This window comes from Octopus bimaculoides, chromosome 23 (genome assembly GCF_001194135.2).
Source record: "Octopus bimaculoides isolate UCB-OBI-ISO-001 chromosome 23, ASM119413v2, whole genome shotgun sequence".
NCBI classification, from domain to species: domain Eukaryota; kingdom Metazoa; phylum Mollusca; class Cephalopoda; order Octopoda; family Octopodidae; genus Octopus; species Octopus bimaculoides.
The window spans coordinates 32,988,731-33,001,544 of NC_069003.1; the positions used below are offsets into that span (position 1 = coordinate 32,988,731).

At 34.9% G+C, this 12,814-nt stretch overlaps 1 protein-coding gene across 2 annotated transcripts in view; it reads right to left on the minus strand.

Annotated features, from left to right (window-relative positions):
* The window catches only part of LOC106876950 (mitochondrial fission factor), a 14,292-nt gene continuing 1,478 nt past the window's right edge, over positions 1-12,814 (minus strand). The window contains exons 2-5 of one of the 2 annotated variants that reach the window (XM_014925720.2): positions 10,303-10,444; positions 8,419-8,629; positions 7,837-8,032; positions 1-7,362 (exon numbers count right to left, since the gene is read on the minus strand). In XM_014925720.2, the coding sequence (XP_014781206.1) occupies positions 7,134-7,362; positions 7,837-8,032; positions 8,419-8,629; positions 10,303-10,308 (642 nt within the window). In that variant the 5' untranslated portion in view covers positions 10,309-10,444 and the 3' untranslated portion in view covers positions 1-7,133. The remainder of the gene's footprint in view (positions 7,363-7,836; positions 8,033-8,418; positions 8,630-10,302; positions 10,445-12,814) is intronic. The other variant, XM_014925719.2, reaches the window with a different exon arrangement.

Consider the following 12,814-nt stretch of genomic DNA (forward strand, 5'->3'; position numbering starts at 1 on the left):
TTGCTTTTGTCTTTTATTTCTGATTTTATGAAAGAAATCTCTGGAAATTGATATCCCCAAAATCTCCAAATTATTTTGTGAAATATTTTGTATTTTGTTTTTCAATTATTCATTCTTTTAATTATTTCCTTTTTTTTTTTTTTTTACTGAAGTGAACAGTTTAGGGAAAACATTGTGAATGTCATAAGAATGAATGAACATTTCAATTTATAAGTATCAAGAGTTAGACATTAATAAACCAAGAGTCAAAGAGATCAAATCTCAGAGAAGCAATCTGATATGTCAATTTGAAGACGAGAAAAGTAAGTCAGATGATGATTCAACAACATTGTAAGAAAAATGATTGTTTTGTTGTTGTTTTTTTGTCTTTTTGTCTCCATCAGCATATTATTTAAAAGAATATTTTGAATAAATTTGACAAAAGATATACACAATGAGTTATACAAATCAATTTTTAAAAACTAAATCCTTTGGGATTAAGCTGGTAAGCTGGTAGAATTGCTAATGTATTGGACAAATTCTTGGGTGAGTGGTGTTCTGAGTTCAGATTCCACCGGGGTCAATTTTGCCTTTCAAACTTTCAGGGTCAATAAATTAAGTACCAGAGAAACACTGGGGTCAATGTAATCAACTAGTCCCCTCGCCCAAAATTTCAGGCCTTGTGCCTATAGTAGAAAGGATTATTATTATCATTATTTCTTTCTAATACAGGCACAAGGCCTGAAATTTGAGGGGAAGGGTTTAGTTGATTACAAAGATCCCAATATTTGACTGGTACTTATTTTATCAACCCCCAAAAAGGATGAAAGGCAAAGTTGACCATGGCAAAATTTGAACTCAGAATTTAAAGCTGGAAGAAATGCTGATAAGCATTTTGTCTGGCAAGCTAATGATTCTGCCAGTCTGCCGCCATAATAATAATAATAATAATAATAATAATTAATTAAATAAATACATAAATAAGAGGCAAAGTTAATAGCAACAAAACAACATCTAAAGACTGAAAAATACTGATCCAGGTTTATCTGGGTGGTTTATTTACATATATGTAAATATATATATACACATAATAAAAAAAAGTGTTTTGAAGTTAAAGCCTTATTGAAACTGTTTGGTTTTCTTTGTTACTCTTTTACTTGTTTCAGTCATTTGACTGCGGCCATGCTGGAGCACCACCTTTTGTTTTTTTTTTTACAAATTATATCTTTAATCAATCAAGAGAGGAATCAAAAGAAATTTATTTCTGCTGGAGACCTCAAAGAAAAAAAACAAAAAAAAACAAACTGAGATTGAGTTATTAAATATCAAGATCAATATTATTTATAAAACTGGGCAAATGTTAATATATTTGGAGAACATACCCCCTAAAGAACCCGCTTGCTATTTTAAAATGACAGAAGAAAAGAAAAGGTAGGCCTTTTAGGTTAAAGCAGGCACAGGCAACTCTTTTTCGAGAAGCAAGCCACATGAGACTATTGTTCATTATTTCAAGAATTGTGTAAAGAGATGGGGAAAATATTCAAGTGCATTAGAATATACCTGGTTATCTATACAGAATCAAAGATCTTTAATATTTTTAAAAACAATTAAAAACTGTCATAAATAAACAAAATAAAAGGCAAATTAATTACTTTTTTAATTAAGGAAACTGGAATAAAATTAATTCGAGATAAAATAAAATGAAATATCGATCATCTTCGTTTGTTAGGACAGATTAGAAAGAAATTAGCAAAAGTCAATCATGGAGATTTTAATTCAATTTAAGCAACAGATTTCAGAAGAATATATAAAGCAGAAAAACTGTTGTTGGCCTCTGAAAATTAAATGAAGAGAAAAAGATGATTTTTGGTAAATTGCTTGTCGGATATTTAGCATTTTAACCCTTTAGCACTCTGATCACTGTCCAAGTGTAATACTTGTTTATTAACAATATTTATAATTAATCATGCATTATCTCACAGCATTGAGATATCGATGATGTGTTTATTTTTAGAATGATATTGTAGGGTAGGTGTGAGAGGTCAGATCTGGTCAGTTTGAACTTAAAACAGGTAGAATATTTGGGCCAAATATGGCCAGTATAAATGCTTAAAGGATACATGACTAGAAAGTATTAGTACAAGAATAAAACCAACATAATTTAAAGAAGGTTTAATGGTTTCTCTCCTGTATGAACTGTTTTGTTATGCATCAAATAAATATATAAACAAAACTGTCTCATCTTGTTTGTTTGTTATAAAACAAACATTATTAGATAAGGAAGAAACATACTCCAAAGAGGCTGGTGTTGGTCTGATAGTAACTGATAAAAAAAAAATTAGTGAACTTGCCATGGTGGAATATCCAATGTTTCTGAACGGCGTCCTTCTGGGAAAAGTTGAAAGGAGAGAAATTAATGAGGAACAGCAGCAGAGTTTTACATCTGATGAGTTTAAGAAAAAAAAAGAACTCGCTGAGGATGTAAAACTCTGTTGTTAATTTCTCTACTTTTCCCTGAAGAAAGATTCTGTTTGAAACATTGGGTTTTCCAATCCCCCATGGCAAGTTCACTGTACTCTTTTTATTACTTTTATGATAAAACATTAACAAAATCTTACCAGATGTCAACGATATGAACTTGAAGAAAAACCATAAAAAGTAAAAGATATGTCAGCCGAACATTCTTAATTTAATATATTTTCTACTTTTCTCTAAAATATTTTTTTGTTGTTATAATTATTGTAAATAAACAAGCAATGTTTGATAAAACTAATTGTATAAATTCTTGTTGATATACTGAAAATAATTAACAGAAAAATACTATTTCTTACAAAAATCCATTTGTGTGTGTTAAAGTTTTCTGATTTATACATTTAGAGATTGCCTTGAATTGAAATAAAAATGGAAAAAGCAAAATGGATGTACTGTCAGTCCTGGGTTATAAGTTTCAATCTATTGTTAAGGCTGTCAAATGCTTTATTACCTCAGTTTATATATCTTAGAGATAAAAAGAGGCAATTTAGCATCCCATGCAGTAGATTGAGTCAGGGTACAAAGCCTAGCAGTTAGGATATGAGACTTAGGATTGTAAAGCCTCAGTTTCATTCCTAAACTAGAATCAAACCCATAACTTTGGTGTGTTGTATCCTTGAGCAATGCCCTTCATTTCAAGTTGTTCCAGTCCACTCAACTGAAATGAGTACCAGCATAGCTTGTGGTTTAAATTTGTGGTCCAGTAGGCAATTCTCTCCTCTCAGTTACTTATAAAACCATGGAAGCTAGAGTGAACTATGGTCCGATAAGCTTGAAAGCTCAAGACAGCCAGTAAACTGGAACTTATACACCAGGCACTGACAATCCAGTAGCGTCTTCATTCACCCTAAATGCTATATATTCCATCAGTTTACCTAACTTTATGATAAAGACTGATTTCTAAGCACCCCATGACTAGGTTAGCAAGGGAGGGGGCAATTCACGTGCCCATCGCAGTCCCCGATCTGTCGATAGAAGTTGTCATTAAATATGAAGAAGTTCAGTTCTACATCCACCCTACTTTCGATCAGTGTGAACTCTATTCAGTAATAAGTGTCATCTTATACTTGGATGTGCACAGAGAACCAGACTGGATTTGAACTAGGAACTTTTTAATTTAAACATTTATAATATTGCATCAGTAGCCTAGTTGGTTAAGAATGTTAAAGCCTTCAAGCCATACATTGAGATATTTAACCGTAAGTTTTATAATGGTCATAGAAAATACAAAAGAAGAAAAGAAAAAACCTCCCATAGCTGGAGACCAATGGATGTATCCAACATGAGCAGATTCCTATTTTTCAGACATTTGACTCTTGAAATTCTGTACAAGAATCAGAAAATTTTTTCCGTATTTAAAGTGAACATACTTGCAATTAATATATTATCCTATAAATTATTACACGAACAGTCTCTAAAAAAATAGAAAAAGACTTTTACTCGATTCTTATATGTATAAACATTGCATTTTGAAATTTCTGATATCTACAAACGCTGTAGTTTTAAATGTCCCACCTTTACAAACTTTCCAGTTTCCAACTTCCCACATCATGACAACAATTAGTCCCAACAACTTTTCACATAGGAAAAGTTATTTCATTTATTGATTACAGTAATCCCTCGACTATCGCTGGTGTTACGTTCCAAAACCACCTGCGACAGGTGAAAATCCACAAAGTAGAAACAAAACTGTACTGTATATTTCTTTTTATATTTTGTACATATATGTGGTGCACCAGCATGACCGCAGCCACTTGGCTGAAACACATAAATAAATAAATAAATAAATATATTTTATGATAAATGTAAAACAACACCACGGAGGAATCGACGTAAGCTTAAATAATAAACCAGGATAGGTGAACTGCAATATGGCAAGGGATTACTGTGTATCCATATTTTTTTCTTTTTTACCTTCATCAGGTTTAAAATTTGAAATCTTTTGATAGTAGAAATGCCTAACTACAGGATTAATTGCAATATTATTAAAGAAACCTTAATTTACCAAAATAAGTAATAATATTTCTTTTTAGACAACAGAGTCCCCATTCTTTATCTACATTCAAGGCTTTTTTACAAGAAAACCATCCCTGTAATCCCTGTTTCAGCTGAGTAGCAACAAAGTAAAAGACCATAGCATGGCATTCTTCAGGAAGAAACAAATATTAAGATAAAGCTGTTTTATATATATATATATATATATATATATATATATATAGCTGTTGCAATAAACATTTTTTTAATTTTTTTATTTTAGTCAATTTAAAAAATAATAATTGAAATAAAAGTAATCAACATCAATTACAATTTTGATTTGTAAATGTTTGTGTGAGTGTGTCTGCATGCATGCAGGAAAAATTACTCAACTAATTTTGTTGTTGATAAATATTATTATTATTATTATTATTATCATTAAGCAGTATATTAATAAAGTACAGACTTAGAAAGTATTAGATGCCACTAACTTTACAGTTGACACCTATAAATGTTAGTGTAACCAATAATTTGTTTATGTTGACACAACAAAGACAAGAATGTTTGTAGAAGAAGATGGACAACAGAACCAGATCCTAGAACATACTTTGTAATTATTTTATCAACAACCGAAAGTAGGAATAACATAATCGGCTGCAGATGGATTTTAAACTTAGAATGTGGAAGAGATGAGATTTAATGCTAAAAGAAGGCATTTAGTCAAGTGCTCTGCTAATACACTGCTCCGATATACCCACAACTTCCAAATACCAATCAATTAATCATTCACCATTTTTAGCAATCATAAATCCTTTTGTCAAACGTCATGTGATTTTTACAAGACTGTCACTCATCACTCATGTAAACGGGATTCATAGAGTCATTTTATTAACAAAAGAAACAAACTTTATAGTTTTCTATTTTATAAATTCATTTGATTGGCTCATTTTCTGACTTGGATGAAAATATTAAAATATTTATTCTAATAATAATGATTTCTTACATAGGCACAAGGCCACAGATTTGGTGGGACAGGTTAGTCGATTTTTATTAACCCCAGCAATTGACTGGTACTTTCTTTCCATCAGCCTCAGGAGGATGAAAGGCAAAGTTGTCCTTCATAGAATTTGAACTCGGAAAGTAAAGGGCTGAAACTAAATATGTTCTGAGCTTAAATGATAATAATAATAATAATAATAATGGTTTCACATTTTGCCACAAGGGCAGCCATTTTGGAGGAGGGGATGAATCAGTTACATCAACCCTAGTGTTTCACTGGTACTTAATTTATCAACCCCAAAAGGATGAAAAGCAAATCTGAACACAAAACATAGCGACGGGAGAAATATCGCTAAGCATCTCGTCCAATGTGCTAATGAGTCTGCCACCTTACTACTACTACTACTATTAATAAGAACAATAATAATAATAATAATAATGATCCTTTCAACTATAGGCACAAGACTTGAAATTTTGAAGGCAGGGGCTAATCATCACATCGACCCCAGGACTCAACTGGTACTTATTTTATCAACACCAAAAGGATGAAGACTAAAGTTGACCTCAGCAGAATTTGAACTCAGAACATAAAGATGGACGAAATGCTACAACACACTTTGTCTGACACGTTAACAATTCTGCTAGCTCCCCACCTTAATAATAATAATAATCCTTTCTACTATAGACACAAGACTTGAAAATTTAGGGGAGGAGGCTAGTCGATATGATCAACCCCAGTACACAACTGGTACTTATTTTATCGACCCCAAAAAGATGAAAGGCAAAGTCAACCTTGGTGGAATTTGAACTCAGAACATAAAGACAGACAAAATGCTGCTAAAAATTTTGCCTGTTGTGCTAGCGATTCAGCCAGCTTGCTGCCTAATAATGGTAATAATAACTCTTCCTACCAATAGGCACAAGGCCTGAAATTTGGGGGAAGGGGAGAGTCAATTAGACCGACCCCAGTATTCAACTGGTACTTATTTTATCGACCCCAAAAAGATGAAAGGCAAAGTCAACCTTGGCAGAATTTGAACTCAGAACATACAGATGGACAAAATACCATTAAGCATTTCGTCTGGTGTGCTAACGATTCAGCCAGCTCTCTACCTAATAATGGTAATAATAATACTGATGCTATGACAATGGCACAGCGCCACACATTTAGGTAAAGAGATGGGTGGGAATATAACTGATGTGAACCAAACACAGTTGGCTGCGTATTGGCCTTGATTCCAATGAGACACCTTCAATGTGATGGCAGATAAAGCCTACTCTGAGCAAGGCTATGAGGAATTTATTCCATCTCTCTATCATGTCTGCTGTTGTTGTTGGTATTATTATTATTATTATTATTATTATTATACTGAAAAATTATAAAAATAGAAAGCTGGACCAACAATCACTCTTTCGTTCAGAGAGTGAGAGCACACACATCATGGGTGTTCCAACTAAATTTGAACTGACTCAAATACATGAGTGACAATAACAATGACAAGTAAAAATAAATTGTTGAATTGTTTTAACCCACCCCACTCCCATACCCCACCAATATTATCTGACTGCTTGATATAATAATATTGAGCTCAATATTTGATAGTTAGGAAAAAAAAAAGAACAGATTTCAATTTTTTTTTTTTTTCTTTTCAGTTACTACGGAAAAACCATGTTAATACTTTCCACAACATATAGCCGAGAAGTGTAGGATAAATAATTAAATCGCGTTGAGCTCGTTTCTGATTTTCCTGCTCTAACGATACGATCCGCCGTGTCAACTTGGCCAAATGAGTACGTAACAAAGTGGCTTCGTCCTCGTCATTTAGAAGCAAAGTATCACCGGGAGAGGTGCCGGGAGTATAGACTTGAGTATTCACCCTGAAAAATAAAAAGTTCAATTTTACTTCAGTGACAACTGTTAACCCTTGTGTGGCAGAAATCAGATATATCCAATCAAAACTTTCACCACCTAACAGCAGAATGCAGTTTTATATTCCAATCAATCTTTTCTTAAAGGATGTCATGTTGGAAACTATTTTCTGTTTGAGATATGTCAAGTTTATTGAGGCAATATGACTTACAGAAAATACCAGTTACCTTCAGTAAAACAGCCTTGCTCAATATGGAGAAAAGAGAAAAGTATGAATTGCATGCAGTGTACTTTGTGAGGTGTAGTGGGATCACAAGTAGGTTAAGGTGCACAGGGCATGGGTTAGACAGCTTGACAGGGTCCGATGAGCACATGGTTACATTGTGCTCCTTTCGTTTGTTATAAAAAAGAATTGTGAAAAAAAAGACAAGAGGTGTCTTTACAAAATACACAGATATGCAAGAAAAGAAAAATCAATTTACCCATTTCTCACTAGAGGCATTACACTACGTTTATGGCGTTCTGGTTCTGCTGAATCTTCAACAAAAGGAAATTGCTCCTCTAAAGTTAGTGTTCTTGGTGGAGTGATCATTCCAACATACGATGCTCCAGTCTGGGGTATGTTGTCAAAGTCAAATTGCCGCATAGTAGATTTCAGACCCACATGCTTATCTTCTCCTGAAAAGAAAAAAATAATGAATTTAATATATAATTCTAAGTAAGCTTAGATGCCATGTGCGTGCAATTTGGTACACATAAAGTGTGCAAACGACTATCATGATAAATATATCAGGTCATTAAGAATGAAATGTCTGATTTTCTGATGCACCATGTTTGACAGTCATTAACTCTAATGTTTTATCCTGACAATTCTTTGTTTTACAACATCGAAGAGTTACATCATCGCTTTTCGAAATGTAATTCAAGGTGGTTGATTATATCGTGAGTTTTCTCTTGTAAATCAATTTTTGTGAACCCATGGATAGATCAAAAATTCATGTTGTTTATGAATTTTTAGTTTTGTTTTAAAAAAAGTGGTGAAATACAAAGCTGTTTATATTTACCTACAAAGACAAGCCTTTCTGGAATGGTCATATTAGAAAGCACTTCTGATTTAAGAGGAGGTGACTTTGACCGAGAATCGACAGTCCCATCATATTGAAGTCTATCTGGAATTTGCATCTGGTTGCTGATTTCAGAGATATAGTTTGGATCATAGTTACGAGGTTGTACATCACTGAAGTCAGAGGGCAAACTCTGTACAAACCCAGCCTTCTGGAAACAGAAAAGAAAGCGACTCATTTTCAAGGAATATGAAATAAGTTTTAAGAAATTACTAATACACCAATATAACGTGAACATAGATTTAATTATATATTTAGGTTTGACAGGTGGGAGCATGAAGCAGTTGGACTACAATTTGTGTTTAACCCTTTAGCATTCAGATTACTCTATCAAATGCATTGCTGATTTATTCATCTTGTTTTGAATTAATCATGCATTATCTTGTAGCTTTGAGATTTTTACAGTGTGTTTGTTTAGTTTTAGAATGACATTGTAAGGTGGGCGTAAGCGACTGAGTCTTGCCAGTTTGAACATAAAACAGTAAGAATATTTGTGCTGGATATGGCTGGTTCAAACACTAATGGGTTAAAGCTTTTAGCATTCAGATAACACTTTATTAATTGCTGGTAAGAACACTGTATTTCGTTATATGACCATAATATTCTACCAAGTATATTAAAGGCTTTTTAAGTCAATACTATATCCTACCTGTGTTAGCAGTGCAATCCAATCACTTTTTAAAATTATTTCTACAGATTTTCAGTAGAAACTAGAGCCAGCACTGAAAGTTATGGTTTCATATATGAATACACCTATACAAATAATGCTGTTGAAGATAGAAAAAGTAGGGAATGGGTGTATATGTATATTTCAAGAGTTCTTGCTTGCTCTTCAGAACCACATCCAACCCATTAATCATTTACAAACACATTGCTACCATGTAGGACATAGTATTTACTTATAAAGCCTTTAATATACTTGACAGTATAAGGAGGGAAGCTGGCAGAAACATTAGCATGCCGGGTTTTATCTACAATACTAAATTGAAACCAATATTTTACTAAAAAAAAAGCAGGATGATAGTGCAATTACTTCAATGACAGTTTAAGTGTTTAAACCAAACAACGACCCAAATTCGTGTAGCACCAACACCCATGAGTTTGATGCTAGCAGCTGCATGAATAGAACCAACATTGCTGCATACTGTAATGTCTGCTGTGATAGGGTAAAAAAGGTAAAGTTACCTTTTCAAGTCATACTGACTCATAAGGATCAGTCTTCCAGTTTCATCCCCACCTGGATGGGACCCCAGTCTGTGTCACAGGATTACTCATTTTTGCCAGCTGAGTGGATTGAAGCAACGTGAAATGAAGTGTTTTACCCAAGAACACAACATGTCACCCGGTCCATGAATTGAAACCAGTCTTATGACAATGAGTCCAACACCCTAACCACTAAGCCACGTGTCTCCGCTGTATGTGTCACTATATCAACCAAACATTATCAGATATTGTTATACACCACTGCTCACAATGCACTTCCTCGCTGGTTTCCCAGTAAATTCCCCACCTGGACAGGATGCCAGTCTATTGCAGGATTACTCATTTTTGCCAGCTGAGTGGACTGGAGCAACATGAAATGAAGTGTCTTGCTCAAGAACATAACACGTCGCCCGGTCCACGAACTGAAACCACAGTCTTATGGCAACGAGTCCGACAACCTAACCACTAAGCCACGTACCTCCACTTTTCACTGTGATAGCAACTAGCAGTATGTTTTATGTTTTGGGGGGTTTTTTGAGGATCCATTAGAAAAGAAGTTATCTAACAAGACTCAGCTGTACGTCAGTCCTTTCAGTGAGTCTAAGCTTTTAAATGGTTTACCTTCATTATATCGTAAAGAGCCACAACTCAGCTAAGTGGGAATCGGAAAGAGCTCTCTTCACTCGATATCGGTTATATTTTTGAAATATTTATTGGTCCTAGACTGACTGAGTTCACTCCAATGTAAGGGGTTACATCACACCTAAATGAAAATCAGAGAGATAAAATTATCAGTGGACATCAGCGGAAGAGAGGAATACAGAGGAGAAAGGAGAGCAGAGGTGAAAACATTTCCTTTGTGTAGGACATGCAGTCAGAAATTTGTGTTCCGAAAGACTGCCAAGATATTAGTCAATGAGCAAAACATTTTTATCCCACTGCATTTTTCTTCCAGGCTCCATGCATTAAACATGCTAACATTAATTTAATTATAGCTTTTTTCATGCAGATTTCGTCGTCATCATCGTTTAATGTCCGCTTTCCATGCTAGCAAGGGTTGGGTGATTTGACTGAGGACTGGTGAAACCAGATGGCTACACCAGGCTCCAATCTGATTTGGCAGAGTTTCTACAGCTGGATGTGTGTGGTCCACACATCCCATGTTACGTCAGAAGTGGAATTTGTTACACAAAGGTTTGGTAGACAGAAACTGAAAGAAGTCTGTCACAAGTACTTGCATGCGTGTGTTACTGTCTCATCTTAACATCTCGTGACTGTTGTAAACGAGAGTCACCATCATACAAGAGGTGTCCTTTGTTTCCAAGTTTCTCTGAAAACACGTCAAGTCTGGAAGCAAGAAAGGATTGACAACAGCAAGGGCATATGGCCATAGAAAATCTTCCTGAACAAATTTCGTCTGGCCCATGCAAGCATGAAAAAGTGAAGGTGAAAATAATGATGATGAAGATGACATTATCTCAAGATACATCAGTTAAGGATATCACCTTCACCTTTGTCATTCAGCATCAGTGACAAAAGTAAAAAGTGATGCCGTAAACTGAATTACTGGACATATAATTTTTGTGTAGAGCAGTGGTTCCTAAAATGGGCAGTACTGCCGAACCCCCGGATGTTGTGGAAAGCTCCAGGTGGGCATCGAAGAAAAGTGGGGAGATAATGGGGTGGCCAGAAAAGGGGGACAAATGGATGTAAAAACAATAAAATAATGGGTTAATTGGGTTAAGCTTTATTTGTGAAATACAGTTGTTTTGAATTTTTTGCAGAAAGTGATCTACGTTTATGGTGGTGGTGGGGAGACGCTAGGAACGTGGGCTGGGTGCCAAGGGGGCAGCAGCCCGAAAAAGTTTGGGAACCACTGGTGAAGAGAATACCTACACAAGTACACTCGTCCGACTTTGTTTCCAAATAACTTTCAGAAAAATGAACATTTTTTTAAATGAAGTTTTCGGCAAATACCTTTCGGATGATGTAGATCTTGATTATATCGGAATTTGTTGCGAAAACATTTTTTTCAGAAGGGAAGGGGTACACATGTGTAGATATACCATTATTACGATAGTAGAATGTGGTGGTATCAGGTTGAAGTGGCTCGCGTACAGAAAACACGTTCATATAGTGGCCGCTGTGTGTGGTACACACATTCCATGTTACGTCAGAAGTGGAATTGTTGCCCAAAGGATGCTTGTTAACACTTCTGAGTAGTAATTATGCAAATAACGATGTCTTGCCAGGCTCAGAACTGATTCAAATCCCACAAATATTGAATGAGCTAAAACTCAAAATCTTACTCAATTTTTGGATGCACTTCGCAAGGTGTTACGCCTAGCATAACTTAATTTCTTGCGGCAATGTCACTGGGAGATAACCGCGAAAATTAAGCATGCCCGGGTTAATTTTACCACCTGGAAAGATAGCGACAACTAACTACGCAAGGAGCTTCTGCGTGGTCATTTAATATACCAGATATAACAGCTATATCTGCCCCTAAATTGCATCCTGTGGTCTTAAGAAAGAAAGGTCACAGAAGAAAGTGCAGTCCGGAGTACGTTATGCTTGAATCTTGAAAAAGCTGTCTTTGATTATAAGTCTACTGGATCAAGGACTAGAAATAACAGCCAAATCTCCCCTTAAATCGCACCCTATGGTCTTAAGAAAGGAAGATTACACAAGAAAGTGTAGTCCAAAGTACGTTATGTCTGATAACAAAAATAGTTTCGATTACAGGTCTACTGGATCCGGGACGACCTGGGGTTAAACAACAAGAATAAACAGCGGTTAACATCAGACTATCGTTGCATTTTATGTTAGGTTAGGTAGCGGCAACATCGGCCTGTTGGTTAAAAGTACAATCTGCAATGCGTCCAAATATCTAAAAACAAATGGGAAAACTGTGAAGCCTAGTGTAATTGATACATTCGGCGGGCTTCTGCACAGTTTCCAGCTACCAAACGCCAAATTCCATTAAGTGCTCTCAGCTTTCTGCAGAGTGAAATGAGAAGAAACAGATGTCCAAGAAGTGTTTGAAAGAACCATTGTTTGATTTTATATATTATTCCGTATTTAGCAAAACACTAACATTATCTATCTAGCTACATATATATATATATATATA